The following is a 20,748-nucleotide window of genomic DNA, read 5'->3' on the forward strand; positions in this document are numbered from 1 at the left end:
GCTGTTGTTCTTTAAAAGGGTTTTGTTTTCTTTCCCCTCTGGCTGCTCTTATGATTTTTCTCCTTATATTTGGGTTTCTACAGTTTATGATATATCCGTGTGAAGAATTTATTTTTAATTCTTTCACTTGGGATTTGCTTGCTGTCTTGATTCTGTGAATTATTAGCTTCCATGAGTTCTGCACAATTCTCAGCCATTATCTTTTCTAACATTTTCTTTACTGTATTTCTGTCTCTTTTCCTTCTGGACTCCAAACAAATTTAAGATAGATTTTCTTGCTATATCCAACATGACTGTTACTGTTAGATTGTTTATCAGAGATCTTTCTTGTTTCCTAAGATAAGTCTGTATTGCTATAAACTTCCCTCATAGAACAGCTTTTGCTGTATCCCATAGATTTAGTATCATTGTGTTTTCATATTCATCTCCAGGTATTTTTTGATTTCCTCTTTGATTTTGTCAGTGACCCATTGATTGTCTAGTAGCATATTATTTTTGTTTTTTATGCATTCTTGTAGTTGATTTCTAGTTTTATTCCATTGTGGTCAAAAAAGATGCTTGATATAATTTCAATACTCTTAAATTAATTGAGACTTGTTTTGTTGGCTTGTCCTGTGATCTATCCTGGAGACTGTTTGATGTGCACTTGAAAACAGTGTGTATCTTGCTGCTTTTGGATGGAATGGTCAATATATAATCTATTAAGTCCATCTGGTTTAATGTCATTTAAGACCAGTGTTTTCTTACTGATTTTCTATCTGGATCTTACATCTCTCCCCTGATGTAAATGGGTGTTGAGGTCTACTAGGTCAGTTTCTCACTTTATGTCTGTTAATATTTGCTTTATGTGTTTAGGTGCTCCTATGTTGTGTATTATATATTTACAATTGTTATCTTCTTCTTTGATTGATCCCCTTATCATTATGTAAGTCCTTTTTTGTCTCTTGTTACATAGAGTCTTTGTTTTAAGGTCTGTCTTGCCTGATATAAGTATTACTACCTCAGCTTTCTTGTGATTTCCATTTGCATATAATACTGTTTCCTGTACTTTCTCTTTCAGTCTATATGTCTTTAGCTCTGAAGTAGGTAGCATATACAGGTCTTGTTTTTGTGTCCATTCAGCTACTCTGTGTCTTTTGACTGGAGCATTCAGTCAATTTATATTGAAAGTAATTATTGTTAGATATGTCTTATTGCCATTTTGTTAACTGTTTTGCAGTTCTTTTTCGTTTTCTTCTTCTTTTGCTCTCTTCCTTTGTGATTTGATGACTGTCTTTAGTGTTATGATTTGGTTTCTTTCCCTTCTTTTGTGATTCTATTATAGATATTTGTTTTGTTATTACCATGTGAAAGTGAAGTCGCTCAGTCTGGTCCAACTCTTTGTGACCCCATGGACTGTAGCCCACCAGGCTTCTCTGTCCATGGGATTTTCCAGGCAAAAGTACTACAGTGGGTTGCCATTTCCTTCTCCAGGGGATCTTCCTGACCCAGGGATCGAACCCCAGTCTCCTGCATTGCAGGCAGATGCTTTTACCGCCTGAGCCACCAGGGAAGTCAACAATCTGTTTATCATACTGATATGTGATTATTTTAAGTTGATGATGTTTTAAGTTCTAACAGTTTGTAACAACCATGCACTTTTGCTTCCCATCACCCATATTTACTGTTTTTGATTTCATATTTTAGATCTTTTTGTTTTGTGTGTTCCTTAGATACTTATTATGGATATAGATGATTTTACTCCTTTTGTCTTTTAACCTTCCTATTAGCTTTATGAGTGGTTGATTTACTACCTCTACTGTATATTTGCCTTTACCAGTGAGATTCTTCCTTTCATAATTTTCATATTTCTCGTGGTGGTCTCTTCTGCTTAGAGAAGCTTCCTTAACATTTTTTATAAAGCTGGCCTACTGGTTCTAAACTCTTTTAGCTTTTGCTTGTCTGTAAAATTTTATATCTCTCCTTCAAATCTGAATGATATCCTTGCTGAGTAGAGTATTCTTGCTTATAGGTTTTTTTCCTTTCATTACTTTGACTATATGGTGTCACTGCCTTCTGGTCTGTAGAATTTCTATGAAAAAGGCAGCTGATAGTTTTACAGGAATTCCCTTGTACATGCAATGGAGATTCTACGTTCTTACTGATTTTTATGCTTAGTAATTAGAGATATTGGAATAAGTAGATAGTCATTTGGAAAAAATAAGTAAATTATAAGTGGACCTTCACACAAAGGTCATACTTAGCTTATGCTCTAGCATGGTATGTGATCTTGAAAAGAGTTTAGCCTGTTCTGTAATGAAGGTGAAATCTTTAGAAATATATTGGTAGAAACATAGAGATGGGTACAGTATTGGGAGAGTTTTAAAATGTTGCAGTTTATGTCTTCAGTTTCTCAGTCTTTGATATGACAGGACATGGGCACTAACTCCTCCTAATCAGAAGAAAATCTGAAAGCATAAACTGGAAGAATTTTGTTTCCAGAGAGACACTAAGCACCACCCACCTGCAACCCCCAACACCAAACCCAAATCACAAGGACAAGAAAACATATTTTTTTTCCCATTTGCCATTTAAATGAATAGACCACAGATTGTAGAAATTGACTAGAATGGAAATAAGAGGAAGTAATAACCAGTATATGCAACATAAGAACAGTAAAAGTTTTGATTCAATTTACAGTTGGGATAATTTAAGGTTGCATATTATAGATTGTACAGCTAGGTAAAATATCAGACACCAGGATAAATTTCAAATGACTCAAATATTTAACACAAGAAATGTACTATTAGAAAACATAGGAAAATTCCTTTATAGCCTTGAAATGGAGAGCCTTTCTAACCATAACTCAAAATCCCCAAGCTATAAAAATTATAGATTTGACAATAAAAATTGCACACAATAAATAAAAACAAAAATATCCCAACAAATAAAAGCAAAGCAAAAAGGAAAACAGTTTTCATAGGGGAAAATATTTGTAATTTTTAATAGAAAAAGACCTAGTCTTTTAATATTTAATGAGCTTCTGAAGTCAAAGAGAAAAAGGTCATCCTCGCAGTTGAAAAATGGGGAAAAGAATGAGGATATTTTAGAGAAGAGGAAATGCAAATGGCTCTTAAGTTGTCTGAAGGATACTATACCTCATTCATAATTTAAACACTGCCAATTAAAACTTCACTGAGATACTTTACCTACCAGATTGGCGAAAATCCAAGTGATAATACACTCTCGTGGTAAGGTATGGGAAAACAGGTATTCTCATACTTTGTTGATGGGAGTATGGATTGATACAATCCATACGAGTTCATAAACAGTTTGAACATATTTCAGGTGCACATACCTTTAGGCCAGAGGTTCCTCTTCTGGGAATTTATCATACCTGCATACATGTAAAATGACATATGCATAGCTTTTCAGTTGTAGTATTGTTTATAACAGCAAAATACTGGAAACAATTGAAGGTCTGTTGGTAGAGTTTATAGTATATCTATGCAATGTCATACTACAATAACTATTACAAAGAATGATAAAGTACTTTATATACTGAAATGGCAAGATCTCCAAGATGTACTTTTAAGTGAAAAGACAGGGTACAGACAACAGGTATGATATAATACAGTCTATTTTTAAAAGGTGGTGAAAAGGCATATTTACATGTGTTTGTATATGCATAAAGAAACTCTTCACGATGAAAAAAAGGATCTTCAACCAAGATAATCACGATGGTGTGATCACTCACCTAGAGCCATACGTCCTGGAATGTGAAGTCAAGTAGGCCTTAGAAAGCATCACTACGGACAAAGCTAGTGGAGGTGATGGAATTCCAGTTGAGCTGTTTCAAATCCTGAAAGATGATGTTGTGAAACTGCTGCACTCAATATGCCAGCAAATCTGGAAAACTCAGCAATGGCCACAGGACTGGAAAAGGTCAGTTTTCATTCCAATCCCAAAGAAAGGCAATGCCAAAGAATGCTCAAACTACCGCAAATTGCACTCATCTCACACGCTAGTAAAGTAATGCTCAAAATTCTCCAAGCCAGGCTTCAGCAATACATGAACTGTGAACTTCCAGATGTTCAAGCTGGTTTTAGAAAAGGCAGAGGAACCAGAGATCAAATTGCCAACATCTGCTGGATCATGGAAAAAGCACGAGAGTTCCAGAAAAACATCTATTTCTGCTTTATTGACTATGCCAAAGCCTTTGACTGTGTGGATCACAATAAACTGCGGAAAATTCTGAAAGAGATGGGAATACCAGGCCACCTGACCTGCCTCTTGAGAAACCTATATGCGGGTCAGGAAGCAACAGTTAGAACTGGACATGGAACAACAGACTGGTTCCAAATAGGAAAAGGAGTATGTCAAGGCTGTATATTGTCACCCTGCTTATTTAACTTATAAGCAGAGTAGATCATGAGAAATGCTGGGCTGGAAGAAACACAAGCTGTAATCAAGATTGCCGGGAGAAATATCAATAACCTCAGATATGCAGATGACACCACCCTTATGGCAGAAAGTGAAGAGGAACTAAAAAGCCTCTTGATGAAAGTGAAAGAGGAGAGTGAAAAAGTTGGCTTAAAACTCAACATTCAGAAAGCTAAGATCATGGCGTGTGGTTCCATTACTTCATGGGAAATAGATGGGAAAACAGTGGAAACAGTGTCAGGCTTTGTTTTTTTGGGCTCCAAAATCACTGCAGATGGTGATTGCAGCCATGAAATTAAAAGACGCTTACTCCTTGGAAGGAAAGTTATGACCAACCTAGATAGCATATTCAAAAGCAGAGACATTACTTTGCCAACAAAGGTCTGTCTAGTCAAGGTTATGGTTTTTCCAGTAGTCATGTATGGATGTGAGAGTTGGACTGTGAAGAAATCTGAGTGCCAAAGAATTGATGTTTTTGAACTGTGGTGTTGGAGAAGACTCTTGAGAGTCCCTTGGACTGCAAGGAGATCCAACCAGTCCATTCTAAAGAAGATCAGTCCTGGATGTTCTTTGGAAGGAATGATGCTAAAGCTGAAACTCCAGTACTTTGGCCACCTCATGCGAAGAGTTGACTCATTGGAAAAGACTCTGATGCTGGGAGGGATTGGGAGCAGGAGGAGAAGGGGACGACAGAGGATGAGATGGCTGGATGGCATCACCGACTCAATGGACATGAGTTTGAGTGAACTCCGGGAGCTGGTGATGGACAAGGAGGCCTGGCGTGCTGTGATTCATGGGGTCGCAAGGAGTCAGACACGACTGAGTGATTGAACTGAACTGAACTGAAAGAAACTCTGGAAAGGGTATACATAAAACGAGTAACCATGAATTCTTATGGTCATGGGGGAGGGTGAAGACTGGGTAGTTAGGTCATAGGAGTGGGATCAGTTCAGTTCAGTTCAGTCGCTCAGTTGTGTCCGACTCTTTGCAACCACATGAATTGCAGCATGCCAGGCCTCCCTGACAGTGTTTGCAAAAAGTTGGTAACTTCTTTTTTGATTTTTGATTTATGTGAATATTTTACCTATTAAAATAATTAAAGAAGAAAAGGAAAAACTGAATTAGGTTTGCTATTACTGTTAAACAGATACTTGATAAATAAACATTTTCCTCTTTTTGTCTTTCTTTTTCTTTGTGTTTTCTTGGTGGAGGAAGTGGCCCAAAACAGACATGAATAGTGAGAAATAAGCAGAAATTAAAACAGTTCTTAAAAGTGGCCAAATTATCCAAGGATTTGTCTAAACTAAGTATGCAAAAACATGAAATATACTAAACTACAGATTCATTTCCCTACAGAATAGATAAATTGAGTTTTTGTTGGTAGATGAAAGACAAGGAATGTCAACATAAATTCTTTATTCGGTGTAAGTGTTTTGCTACTAAGTGTGTTCTTACTGCTTAGTGGTCTGTGGAGTAGAACGATTCATTTTCCAGAATATAAATTATGTGACACTTTTGTATTTCTATTTTATGTATGACTTGTGATAATATCTTTTTCTTTGCCAAAGGAGACTTTTTCCTTTGATGGATATATGAAAGGAATTTGTTTTATTTACAATATGGAAGTTATTATCGCTCTTTTTAAAAAGCTGGTTAAAAAGTTCAAATTGTGTGAAAGAGAGTACAATGGGAGAAGAGTTTCAATTCCTCCCCAGGTCCCTAGGCCCTTCTTTAAGGGGTTTCTTAAAGTGTGAAAGTGAAAGTCATTCAGTTGTGTCAGACTCTTTGCAACCCCATAGACTATAGAGACCATGGAATTCTTCAGGCCAGAATACTGCAGTGGGTAGCCTTTCCCTTCTCCAGGGGATCTTCCCAACCCATGGGTTGAACCCAGGTCTCCCACATTGCAGGTGGATTCTTTACCAGCTGAGCCACAAGGGAGGCCCAAGAATGCTGGAGTGGGTAGCCTATCCCTTCGCTAGCAGATGTTCCTGACCCAGGAATCGAACCAGGGTCTTCTGCATTGCAGGTGGGTTTGCGAAAGCCCGAAGTTTCTTAAATGGGCATTAAATAGTTGAACATTTTTTCCTTACCTATTCTTCTATTTAAAGCTCTTTTGGAGAAGGCAATGGCACCCCACTCCAGTACTCTTGCCTGGAAAATCCCATGGACGGAGGAGCCTGGTGGGCTGCAGTCCATGCGGTCGCCAAGAGTCGGACACGACTGAGCGACTTCACTTTCACTTTTCACTTTCATGCATTGGAGAAGGAACTGGCAACCCACTCCAGTGTTCTTGCCTGGAGAATCCTAGGGATGGGGGAGCCTGTGGGCTGCCGTCTATGGGGTCACACAGAGTCAGACACGACTGAAGTGACTTAGCAGCAGCAGAGAGAGGTCATCTGGTAATGTTCAAATTTCCTAGGGTGCAATATATATGAAACTTGAGAGTCTGGGCCCTTCAATCCCTAAATATGTGGGGATTTTCCTAGATATGTTATTATTGTTGATTTCTCATTCAATTTTATTTTGATCAGAAAACATAATTTGTGTGATTACAGTCTTCTTTAATTAACTGACTTATTTTATGTCTCAGCACAGAGTCTAACTTGGTGAATATTCCATGGGCATTTGAAAAGAATTTGTAACTTGCTTTTGTTGAGTGTCCAACTTTTTGAGATCCCATGGGCTGTAGCCCACCAAGCTCCTCTGCCAGTGGGATTTCCCAGGCAAGAATACTGGAGTGGGTTGCCATTTCCTTCTCCAGGGGATCTTCCTGACCAAGAGATTGAACACTTCTTCACTGCGTGCGGATTCTTTACCACTATGAGCCACCTGGGAAGCCCCTCGTTGAGCATGCTGCTGCTGCTGCTAAGTCGCTTCAGTTGTGTCCGACTCTGTGCAACCCCAGAGACGGCAGCCTACCAGGCTCCCCCGTCCCTGGGATTCTCTAGGCAAGATCTCTGGAGTGGGTTGCCATTTCCTTCTCCAATGCATGAAAGTGAAAAGTGAAATGAAGTTGCTCAGTCATGCCCGACTCTTAGCAACCCCATGGACTGCAGCCTACCAGGCTCCCCCGTCCCTGGGATTCTCTAGGCAAGATCACTGGAGTGGGTTGCCATTTCGTTCTCCAATGCATGAAAGTGAAAAGTGAAATGAAGTTGCTCAGTCATGCCCGACTCTTAGCAACCCCATGGACTGCAGCCTACCAGGCTCCTCCATCCATGGGATTTTCCAGGCAGGAGTACTGGAGTGGGTGCCATTGCCTTCTCCACTCGTTGAGCATAGTGGTCTATTAATGTAAATTACGGCAGTATGTTGATAATGTCAAATTAAAGTCGTCTGTATTCTCACTGATTTTTTTCTTTTGGCCTACCTTTTCTTTCGTTTACTGAGAGATGAGTGTTAAAATGTTCTAAGATAGTGAATTTATCTTTTTCTCCTTGTACTTTTGACAGTTTTTGCTTCATGTGTCTTGAAACTCTATTATTAGGTATATTCAGATGTGTTCTGGAAAAATTGATTCTTATATCATTATGACATGATCCTCTTTATCTCTGTAAATGCTCTTTGATTTGAAATCTATTTTGTCTGGTATACTGATATAGCCATACTAACTATTTTTTGTGATTGCCCTTCAAACTGTCTGTATCTTTATGTATAAAGAGTGAAAGTGAAGTCGTGTCCAACTCTTTGCTACCTCCTGGACTATAGCCTACCAGGGTCCTCAGTCCATGGAATTTTCCAGGCAAGAATACTGGAATGGGTTGCCATTTCCTTCTCCAGGGGATCTTGCCAACCAAGGGATCCAACCCGGGTCTCTCGCATTGCAGGCAGACGCTTTTTTACCGTCCGAGCCACCAGGGAAGCTCAAGATGTATAAAGACAGTCTCTTCCAAATCACATAGAGTTGAATCTTAATTTTTTTATACAGCTTGACAGTCTTTTATTAATTGAAGTATTTAATCTATTTCCATTTCATCTATTATTGCAATTATTGATATAGTTGTTTTCTGGGCCTACATATTGTTTTCTTTTTATGTTTTCTGTTTGTGTTTATTGAGCTTTATGTTGTTTTTAATCAACTTTGGAAAATATTTTTGGCCAGTATGTTGTAAAGTTTTGTTTTTTTCCTGTCCCATTTTCTCTGTTTCTTTTGTGACTTCAATTGCACCTTTGTTATGAGCTTCTGTTAGTTTTTTTTCCTAATTCTTTCTCTCTGTGTTTTGTTTGCTAATTGCAATATCTGGGTCATCTGTTGGTATGTTTCTATTAATTAATATGTTTCTATTACCTGGTTTTCTCCTTTAGCATAAGTTATATTTACTCTTGATTTGCATTAAGAGTAAATTTTTTTTACTTGAGTAAAAAAAAATTTACTCAGGTAATTTTTTTTTATTGTGTAATGGGCATTGTGATTGATATCTTGTAGTGACTATAATTTCTGTTATCTTCCATTGAAGAGAAAGCAAATAGCTAAATTATTGGCAAATTACCTTAATGTATTACAGAGGCTTGGTTTAAGCTCTATTAGGGAAGGTCTGTTTTGCTTTTGTCCTTAGTCCTAAGGAGAGTCTAACAGACCTGAAATATGGTCTTTACTTCTAAAACGTGGCCCTTTTGGGGTTTCAGTGAGATGCCTGAAGTGTTTACCAAGCTCCTTGAATTTGATGGATTGCAGACTCCAGACTCTTCCTTACGGTAAATAGCTGCTGAAATCTCTGCCCAGCTCCCATTTAGACATTGTTCCTCAGTTCCATGGAGTCTCACCCTATGTGTACATAGTAAGGGTTTGACCGAGGATTTAAGGAGAGTATATAGAGATTTAGGGTTTCTTTTACTCTGTGGCTCCCTCTTTTCTGAGGTCCCTCTTAATTTCTAACCACTCTGGCAGATTCAACCTCAGTCCTCTGACTCTTTGAGCCAATAATAATTTGACTTTCTGCTTGAACTGTGTCTGCTTTGTGCTGTTGGACTCTGCAATGCTTTTAGAGGAAAAGCCACATGTGCTTCTCATGTGGTATGGTTCCCTTTTCTTAAGGGTTAAGTGACCTCATGCTTCTTCCTGCTTTTGGTTGCTCTTTAGTGACTTGTTATCTTTAATATTTTGTCTATAATTTATCATTGTCATCAGTAGGAGGGTGAGCTTGATGCAAAGGAATCCATCATTACTAGAAGCTGTTGCCTCTTTATCTCAAATAAAATAATACATTGTGATAAAATATGCCAAGAAAGCTCCTTCTGTTTATTTTTCTTTGGCCTCTTCATCATTTATTCCATAAAACTGAAACAATATCCTGTTGATTAAAAAATTATATTCATACTCCCCTTAGCATGAAATTATCCTTAGATAAGCAGAACTTTGTATACATTTGCCACTAAGTGCTACAGATTTGGACTTCCCTAAAGTCCCTGGAAATATTAATGTGCACATCTGTGAACAGCCTCATCTGTTTTTTTTTATTTTAACAGGCACTGACATAGCACTTAATATGTGCCAGTTTCTGGTCTAAGCATTTTACATGTGTTAGTTCCTTTAATCCTCATATCAACCCAATGAGGTAGGTATGATGATTACTCCCTTTTTCAGATGAGGAAACTAAAACATCACTAGGAAGTATTGGAGCAAGGATTTGAATCCAAGCATCCTGGGTTTTTTAGAATCATTACTCTTAATCACTGTACTCTGCTAGCTCTCCCACTCTGTGCTGCCTATATTAATTTGCTCTGAGCATGTACCTATAATTTTTGTGTGTTTTTCAAGTTTTTCAGTTAGTGTTATCTATCTTCTTGCTTTAAAAGGATAGATACCTTTAAGAACAGGAACCACATACTGTATTGCTTATTAGTCTTACATAATATACATACAGGAACTCCTTACTGTGCCAGATACCCAGAAAAGACTCAAACACAAATTACCTTATGAATCTGGCGTGTAAATCCTGGACAGTGTTAATCATTTTTTCCTGTGCTTTTACAATGTATCAATAGTATTTATATTTCTGTTGAGTGGTTATTTCTTCTGACTCTTATTGCAGCTAGCAGTTTATAGGCTTGATCTTCCTACTAGGCTGTAAGGTCATTGAATGTAGAGGTCATGTCTTCATCATTTTTGTAGACCCTCTACCCTGGTATCTAGTCCACATGGAATATAATGGACTATGTTATTCTAAAACTTTTATGGTAAAAATATACTTTTATTTGCTAGGTGAAGAATCTTTGCATATTCATATATGTATACATCATGTTTACAATCAAAATATATTTATGTCTTTCAACTTTTCAAAGCCTTTTCATATCTACTGTCTCTTTATGGAAAAATTGTCATGAGTTTTTCATTTGTTCATTCCTTCAGTAAATATTTTCTTAGAGCCTGCTGTGTCCCAGGACTGTTCTAGTTGCTTAGGATATGGCAATGAACAAAACAAAGTCCCTGCTTTCATGCAGATCTCATTCTTGTGAGAAGGTACAAATAAAAATATATAATGCGTCAAGTGGTAATAAAGAAAAATAATAGGATAAAGAGAATATGATGGATGGTGTGATCTGGAAAGATATCAGTAAGGACATGGCATTTGAATAGAGACCTGAATGAAGTTAAGGATTAAGCCTGTAAAATCTCTGGGGTTTAGAAGAGTTCCAGGAAGAGGGAGTAGCAAAGACCAAGGACTTTAAGTTGGGAAAAAAAGCACGAATAGTACCCTGGAAGTGTGGGAGACTTGAAAGGGAAAGACAGTGTTATAGTGTGTGTGGGAGTAAGATTACAGGGGATCTTGTAAGACGGGGTAAAGACTTTGTGTTTTATTCTAAGTATGATGGAAAGCATTAAAACATTTTGACTGAAGGGATAGCATCTGGATTATGGTTAACAGGTTCAACCTAGATGCTTTAGAGGGAGCAAGAGTAGAATCAGAGAGACCAGTTATGAGGCTATTGAAGTAATCCAGGCCAGAGACATTGGCTGCTTAAACTAGGATGGAGGCAGTGGAAGAGATATGTGTGTAGATTTGGATATATTTGGAGTTTGAGCTAAGAACCAAGAGAACCTGCTGGGGAAATTTTATAGTGTGTTAGAAAAAGAAAGAAATTGGAAAGTATTCCCCCATTTTGTTCTGAGCAACATGATGAATATTAGTGCCATTTACTGAAATGGGAAACATTGACAGAGCAGGTTGAAGCAGGATATATATATCACTGTTGTAACTTTATATATGAGGAAACTGAGGTATAAATGAAGAATTTTGATAAGCTTTGGGCTAGAATCCTGATTGTCTTATTGCTAGCCTCGGCTATTTTAAAAATAATTGTTTCAATTATTTTTTTCATTAATTTTACTTGAATGATGATAACTCATGTTAATTTAAAAATTCCTTGTAAAGAAGAGCCCGAGCAAGGATGTTTTAGGAGTCTTTGAAGTTTTATGTATTTTTCAGGATGCTGATGGTCACAGAGACTAATACTTTGTAGATTATGGAGTACAGATGACCCTTGAATAACATGGGTTTGAACTGTGTGGGTTCACTTATATGCAGATCTTTTCAGTAGTAAATATTACAGTACTACCCAGTCCACGGATGTGGAACTGAGGAAACAGAGGGCCAACTACCAACTATCGATTATGCATGAATTTTTCAACTGCACACAGGGTTGGTGTCCCTAACCCCATGTTGTTCAAGGGTCAAGTAATTATTTGCTAGATTAAATTGAAAGAAGATTCAGTCTTATCTTCAACCTTGACATATTCATAAGGGCATTATTAATATCTGTCATAATTAAGATAAATTGTATGAAATGGACATTGCAGTTTGTCTTTCAGAAAGTAGTGGTTAGCACTAAGAATCATAAAGATCTGGACTCCAGGTCTGCTCCTGACACTCTGTGTATCTTTCAGCATATCATTCTAGTTCTCAGTCTTACTTTTCCCAGCTGCTAATTGAGAATAATACCTACTCATGTCTCATAATTATTTTGAAGATGAAATAAGATCATGTATGCTTAACAGTGCTAGCACTCACTGACACATCAAACATCCAATAAAAACTGTGGAGTCTTGAATCTCAATACAACTACTATGAAATGTTTACAAAATTGTAGCAGATAAATTTTGTGGGAAAATTCTATACTTAAACACATATTGCTTTTTTTTTTCAAAATTATTATGTATATGAACACACATGAAGCCTCTGTTACTGAAGATAAATGTTCATGTTTACTTTACAGGTATTGGTTTGCCTTGAAACAAGGTTATCAAGTGGCTTTCAAGTATAGCAGCAAAACTGAAAACTTCGTGGAAAAACAGATTAATGATAGGGTGACAGATTTGAGCATGCTAAGGCTGTTTGAGACCTACCTGGAAGGTTGCCCACAACTTGCTCTTCAGCTCTACATCTTTCTGGAACATGGTCAAGCAAATTTCACTCAGTGTAGGTCTTTCTTAATTCTTTGTGTTAGATGGATGCCACTGATATCTTATGTCAACTGTGTAACTCTTTGGCAGGTTTTATATTTATTTTTATCATTTTTAAAAGTTATTTGTTATTTTTGAAAAGAAGTACATAGTTCAAATATCAAAAAGTATTTAAAGGTGTACTGTCTCCCTCCCATTCTTCCTATTCCTTCTCTTTGCCTAAAATGAAACTACTATTAGATTTTTAATGATTCTTTCAGAAAAAATTTTTTTCAGAGCCTATCTTTATTCTTTTTTTTTTATAGAATGGTAACATGAAAACGATCTTTGTTGTTTTTTTTACTTAACGCGTGTCTTGCAGATCTAAACATATTGGTACAGAAAGAGTGCCCACATTTTATTTTTATTATCTGCATAGTTTTACAAATTATAGATGTATCCTGAATTATCTAACAAGCTTCTTTATGTTAATTTAGGTTGTTTCTAATATTTTACTGTTGGAAAAAAATTCTGCAGTGAATAATCTTATGTATGCATCCTTTTGCATGTGTGAAGTTTATCCATAGGGTAAATTCCTAGAATTAGAATCATTGTGTACAAGTGCACCTGCTACAAAACGAATGTTGGCTTTGCAAATTGGTCAATATGTTGCTCTTTTATAGCAGATTTTCTCATGGTTAAATGTACATTTTAAAAGGACAGTTTGGTATTTCTATTAAAAATATTTTAATAGTTGTTTATTTTGAGATGTTAAAAAACGAATTATTTGCTAAAAATAGTTGCACTTTTCATTAGTGATGAGGGTTCCATGTGGTTTTGGATTCACCTCAGAGTAGTAGCAGATTGTCCTCTCCCTTGGAGTTTTCTCTATGCTAGATTTTCTTGTAAGATGAGTTTATTCTCCTAAACAGTCTTCCTGTTTCCAGTTTCCCTCTAGATGTAGTCCTTTCTAATATTTTCATATTTGTTAGTGTAACATTGAAATGAGCCTACAGCATATGAGATCTCTTTTTCCTTGGGATGCCCAGAATAGTTGTATATTATATAGTCCTTGAAGCTAAAAGATCAACATTTAGAGCTTACAACCTGTACTTTGGTAGATAACTGTGGCTGCTTCTGTGTGGTGGGATTATGAATGATTTTACTTATTTCATCTTCTTTATATTTTTCTGAATTTCAAAATTTTTATAGTAACCATGTTTTGATAATCAGGAAGAATAATTCAAAATGTAAAAAAAAAATCAATTTGTGTATAAAACGACTTCAGAAAAGTGAGCATATTCTTTTATCTTTGTTCCTTCCTGAACTCATGCTAAAGAGGAAAGTAAAGGAGTGAAAACAATAAAACTCATAAGGATGAAGAGAATGCAGAGTAGAATAGCAGACTAGAAATATCGGTAAATATTTAGAAGATGGAAAGCAGATGGAAAACTTGGGTTATTCAAATCAGTTCCACCACCACCAAAAGGCTAAATTATTTGAATCAATTCTCCTCCTGAAATTATCTGAAACAATTGGGTATATAGTTTCAAAATTCTTCATAAAAGCTTAAAATAATCCAATACAACAGGCCAAAATATGCATGAAAGTGGGAGTGCAGCAGGGTTGAGTAGTACTGTGAAGGTATTTACACTCTGAGGAGTTTTACAGAAACGTATACACAGCAGATTCAGTTTTAATGGCTTCCCAGAGTCCGGAGGACTGGAGACAAAACTCAGGGTCCTCACAAGGGAAGGATATTTAGTAGAAAATCCTACATGTAAAGCTGATATGCCAGAAGGCACCCTTCCTCTCCTCAGGGTAAAAGTTAAGCTACCTACTTCTAAATGAAAATTGACTGCATAAACAAAAATAATACTATGTGGCTAAGGAAAAGAATGAAAATACAAGACAGAAATAAATACAAGACAGGTAGAAGATGAATGGAGTTAAACTGTCTTAAATGCCTTATACAGTTCAGGAGAAAGGTAAAGCAGAAATGAATCTGGGCTTTTTAAGGTGTAAAATAATTAGACCCTAGTTTTTTTTTTTTTTAAAGAATATATTATTAGGAAGACAAAATTAGATATTATGTTAGTCTGCTTGGGCTGCCATAACAATACCACAGACTGGGCAGCTTAACCAACAGAAATATATTTTCTCACAGTTCTGGAGACTAGAAATATGGGGCCCAGTCGGGTTGATTTCTGATGAGGACTCTTTGGGTTGCAGATGGCCACCTTTTTGCTGTGTCCTCACATGTCTTTCCTCTGTGTATGGAGAAAAAGTGAGATCGCTGGTATCTCTTTCTCTTCCTACAAGGATACCAGTCCTGTTAGATTCAGGCTCCACCTTTATGACCTTGCCAAACCTTAATTATCTCCCTAAAGGGCCTATCTCAAAATGTAGTCACATTGGGGGTTAGGGCTTTAACATGTGAATTTTGGAAGAATATAATTCAGGCCATAAAAGGTATGAAAATAAGCATTTTTTAAAATATAAAAAATAAGTAATAGCAAATTATAGGGATAAGAAATCTGACCAATACCACAAATTTCACAATAGAAAGAAAAGTAATATCTTTTTCTTATTTTAATGCTCTTTAATACAAATTTTTAGTATCTGATTGGCTTTTGATTTGATAATGATTTTATAATTTCTGTAGAAAAGAAAAATTCAATCTTTTTTGTAGTGCAGTTAACAGAAATTTTATTTTTTAATTTAGAAAAGTTTCTTTCAACTTCACAAATTATTGATAATGTTATATGTATATTTTTGGATTATTGTCACATTTGAAACAAACTCTACCAATTTATTCAATAATTGATTTAAGATCAGGGTATATCAAGATTTTTTTTTGAACTGATTTTAAATACTGTTTGAATTGACAACACTAATTTATTGTTGATGTCTAATTTAGTAAATAGTGGGAGTCTTGTTTTTTTCAATAATTTGTCAATAATGTTGAATCAGAAGAAGTTAAAAATAATCTGTATAGATGTAATTGGGCAAAGTCATTCCATACTGAGATAAATGCATAAACAAAGGCATGGTTTGGCAAAGACAAGGAAATTCAGTTTGGATAAAGTGTAATGTACAGATTAGATTAGCAAAATGGGCAGAAAAAGTATATTGGAAACAGGTAGGTAAGCAGGAAATGGAAAATAATGTCAAACAAATAGTGTCAGGTGGACAAGGATAGATAATCATGCCTTAATGTTAAGGAATCAAAGACCTGTTGATGGCAGGGTAGTGAAGCGTTAAGATAAGGCAAACTGCTTGAAAATCCTAGATCTGTTACTTACTCATAATTATCCAAGCAAATTTTATAAACAAATCCTCCTAAACCTAAACTCTTCTCAACTCGATTTCCTTTTAGCTAGAGCCCCCAAATGATGACAGTTGCTTCAGTACACTTAGGGAAAAATGTGTAAGAGGGAAAATAGGAGTAGAAACAGGGAATTTAAGCAATTACAATTAAAACATCTTATTTTTCCAAATTTTATAAAAGTATATGACAAAGTGAACACATTGCCAGGGCTTTGCCAGGCTTGGAAGGAGTCTGGGCAAGTGTGGGTCCCTGAAATTTAAGCTTCATTATCTTCATGATGAATCTTCCTGTGAGGTAGAAATTTTGATTAATTTTAAACTTTAATAAGTTTAGTATACAGGTTGTAATTTCTAGGGAAGCCATCAAAGAATAAAAGCAGTGTATCTCTGAAGGACATGTGTTACTAGATTGAAAAGTTGATAAAATGGCCCACACCAAGCCCATCATTATAACATTTCATAGACTTAAAGATTTTAGAAGATTTGAAAGAAAGTAAAGATTGTTTAAATATAGAGAAAGTGAATAGCTTTGAAATTCTTAACTGTAACACTTGAGATTAGAGTTTAAAAGATAAATGACTTCAAAGTTTCATTGGAAAACATTTTTAAACTTTGAATTCTATTTCTGTTGAAACTGTATATCAAACATGGAGGGTAGAATAAAGACATTTAGAGACATTCATGCTCAAAAGTTCAGCTTAAGTGCAGCTTTTCTCAGAAATGTCTGGAGAATGTTTGATCCAACCATGAGAATGAAGCAAGAAAGAAATAATGGGAAACAAAATCAACAGTGAAGAAAGGTAAAGGCAAGTTCTGGGAAGACAAGGAAGCAAACCTTGACAACAGCTACCTTTGACCATAAAGATCATATTATTATTTAAAAAAAAGCTAATAGATGTATCTGGGGAGTTTAATTAATTTGAAGAGTTTGCTAAAAATATTTATGAGTCATGAAATAATAAGCAAAGTAAGGAATAATGAAATGTTTTAAAAATATTGCATTGTATACTTGAAAGTTGTCATGTTGACCTACCAAAAATGTCATGGGGGGATGAGGTATTAACTAACCTCATTGTGGTCATCATTTTGTGTGTATATATATATATATAATATATATATATATCAAATCATCACATTGTAAACTTGCATGTATATTAATAATATCTCAGTAAAGCTGAGGAAGTTTTTAAAATTAATAAAATACTTCAACAAAAAAAGTTCTAAAAGGAAAAGAAATATAAGCAGAATGTAGTAATTTGGCTGAGCAGCTTTTAAATCAATAAGCAGTGTCTAAAGTAGATGAATTTAAAAAACAGCATAGTATGTGTTTTATTTAGAAATAGGGCAATAATGTCAGAAGAAATGTTAAGACTTGATTGTGGTTTTTTTTCTGAGGGTCCCTACTGAGAAGTGAGAAGGGGCAGAGCAAGCTACTGCTTTTTTCTTATAAGTTCTATGGCATTTATTGATGTTTAAAAATGAAGTATATATGTACTAGATTTGGTAGAAATTAAAACCAGTTATAAAAAAGACACCACTGAAGGGCAGTTTAGGGGAAATGATGTTTTAATTCATATTTTTGAATTAAAGAAGAAAGAAAAGTCCAACTAATTAGGGCAATCTGGAATGCTATATGCTAAAACCAGGAGAGTGGACAAAGTCATTTATAATCCTCTTCAATAGATAGATCTGTCTTAAATCTGCCTTTCTTTCCTAATATATTGACCTCCAATGAGCTTAAATGGGAATGATGAGCATTCTGTATTCTACTCTAAATTACTTCCTTCTAATTCCCCACTATCTTTGCTTTCAGTTTTAGGTCCCCAACTTTGACGGTGGGATAATGACATGTCTTTCCAAAGTAGTAATTAGCTTGCTTTTCTGCTTTTTGATGGGATAAAAAATGGGCTAAAGATGTAAAACCTATGGAAATTTATAAGTTTTAGATCATATTTGTTCATTTGATCTATCATCTTAAAGACATGGGAAACTGAGCTGTTAATACCTCATGCTTATGTTAAAATTTCTATTTAACCTCCTTCCCTGTCTTCCTGCTGTTTTCTTTCTTGGCTGCCATTTCTCAGTGAATTAGGTTTATGCCCAAGGCCAAAGTCAAAAAGACTGGAAAAGCTAGGACTATAACTAGTCTCTTAGAAAACTTCCATAGTATGCAATTTGCATTGTACCAGGTGCTCAAGAAGATTTGTCCAGTGAATTTATTCACAGTCTGGTATAGTGGTTAAGTACACCAACTTTGGAATCGGGCAGATTTCAATTCAAATCTCACCTCTCTGCAACTTGCTGGCTGTGTGATTTGGGTCAAGTAATACATATATTCTCTAAGCCTCAATTCCCTCATATGTAGTACAGAAATATTAATATCTATTTCAAATGATTAAATGAGATGAATATATAAAGTACCTGAATTGTGTTTGTGGCTGTGTATATACAGATAAAACATGTGTGGTGTATAATAATATTGCTATTATTATTCCTATAACTACATCTTTAAAAATTTTTTTGTTTTGTAGATGCAGCCATCATGGTCTCTTGCTGTGCTGTTTCTTGGTCGACTGTTGATTATCAAATAGCTTTAAGAAAATCCTTACCTGATAAAAACCTCCTTAATGGACCCTGTCCCAAGCTTGTATATCTCTTTTACAAGTTGTTTACATTATTATCTTGGATGTTGAGTGTTGTGCTTCTTTTATTCTTAAATGTTAAGATTGCTTTCCTTCTACTGTTTTTTCTTTGGATTTTAGGTATATATTGGGCATTTAAAAAACAAACTGATTTTTGTGTTTCCACAAGTATGGAAATCCTATACAGGATTGTTGTTGGATTTATTCTTATGTTTACATTTTTTAATATTAAGGGACAGAATACCAAATGCCCAATGTCTTGTTATTATATTGTAAGGGTATTGGTCACATTGGGGATATTGATTGTGTTCTGGTTTTACCCACTCTCTATTTTTAATGCAGACTATTTTATACCTGTAAGCATTACTATAGTTCTTTCTCTTCTCCTTGGAATTATTTTTCTTCTTGTTTATTATGGGACTTTGCATCCAAACAGAAGTGAAGAGACAAAACTGGATGAAGTTGATGGAAAACCAATTCAAAGAGATTGCAGAATGAAGTATTTCCTCATGGAATAAGCTATTCACTTAAGAGATATGTTTTCTTATTTTTTATTTCATTGGTTAGTAAAGAAAAAGTTTGTGTATGTGTGTGTTGTTTCTTATTTTTGCCTTTCTTAATTTGAGACCAGTTCTAGTACATTAATTATGAATGTTAGAGAGTATAATAATGTTTTTATTATTTAATTTTTCTCTATTGCCTTGTAAAGTTGCCATCTTGAGCCTGAACTGAAAGAAAGGGTCTAATTCTCATAATTAGAAGGTAGAATTGAATTGCCTCCAACTTTTCCCTCATTGTTTCTGAGCTAAAACTGGCGTTTGTCTTCTTTCCTCTATTTTCTTCATCCAGTTATATCTATCTATCTATCTATCTATATATATCTTTTTTTTTCAGTGAGTTGGAGACAGATTGAGTAGAGGAAAAGGAAAAGGAGGGAAGAGGAAGAAAACAAAACAGAAAATTAATCATTTAACCCATCTTAACCATTTTTAAGAATATAGTTCAGTAGTGTTAACTATATCACTTTGTAGTGCTGCTTATTTACATTAACATTTATTAACATTTTTTATTTTTATTATTTTTATTTTTATTTTATATTTTATTATTTATTATTTTATTATTATTATTAACATTTTTATCTTGCAGAACTGAGACACTATTCCCATTGAGCAATTTCCCATTCCTCTCTTTCTCCCTGGCAAACACAATTCTATTTCCTATTTCTATGAAGTTGGCTATTGTAGATATTGCATATGAGTGAAATCATAAAGTATTTGTCTTTTTGTGACTGATTTCACTTAGCATAATGTCCTCATGGTTCATCTATATTGTACTGGGTGAGAAGACTTCCTTCTTTTTAAAGGATGAAAAATATTCCATGGTATATACATATATGCTACATTTTCTTTATTTATACTTCATTGGGTTCCTTTTACCTCTTGGATAATTTTGAATTGTTTCCTGGATACTATGAGTATCTTTAGTTCCTCTTGATTGTTTCTTAAAGGAATATTTTTTTTTTCTTTTAGAAACTTAAACTCTGAACTCTAAAGAGTCTTTATTTGGTTAGTCTTCAATGTACTACTTGGGAGTTTGCACCTCACGTATATATAGTTCAGTCAGTCAGAGATTTGGGAAGAGTTAATACATGAAATGAGTCTTATGTTGGCTGTCTCCTTTTTACAATTTTCACCGTCACTCTTCAGTTTCTGTGGTCACTCCATACTCTGTCCTCTGGGACTTTAAGCCATTAAGACTGCAGCTTTTCTATCTCGGTTTGTATATACACAGTGTGCTGACGGGGGTCTATCTTTACCCAGTGCCATTCCTTCTTCAGAATGTTGACTGCCTTCCAGTGTTGGCCTGTTTTTTTTCCGGGTAGGTTTTTTTTTTTCATGTTTTATCCAGAGTTTATAGCGGTTTTTTTTTTTGAGAAAGGGTTTAAGCAGTAAGAGTTATACCCATCTTTTT

General features: G+C 35.3%; 1 protein-coding gene across 1 annotated transcript in view; it reads left to right on the forward strand.

Annotated features, from left to right (window-relative positions):
• Positions 1 to 19,341, forward strand: part of XKR9 (XK related 9) — a 29,868-nt gene extending 10,527 nt beyond the window's left edge. Inside the window, exons 4-5 of the mRNA XM_055546244.1 lie at positions 12,640 to 12,842; positions 18,667 to 19,341. Coding sequence (XP_055402219.1) covers positions 12,640 to 12,842; positions 18,667 to 19,295 — 832 coding nt within the window. The 3' untranslated portion in view covers positions 19,296 to 19,341. The remainder of the gene's footprint in view (positions 1 to 12,639; positions 12,843 to 18,666) is intronic.
• The last annotated feature ends 1,407 nt before the right edge of the window (positions 19,342 to 20,748 follow it).

This window comes from Bubalus kerabau, chromosome 14 (genome assembly GCF_029407905.1).
Source record: "Bubalus kerabau isolate K-KA32 ecotype Philippines breed swamp buffalo chromosome 14, PCC_UOA_SB_1v2, whole genome shotgun sequence".
Lineage (NCBI taxonomy): Eukaryota > Metazoa > Chordata > Mammalia > Artiodactyla > Bovidae > Bubalus > Bubalus kerabau.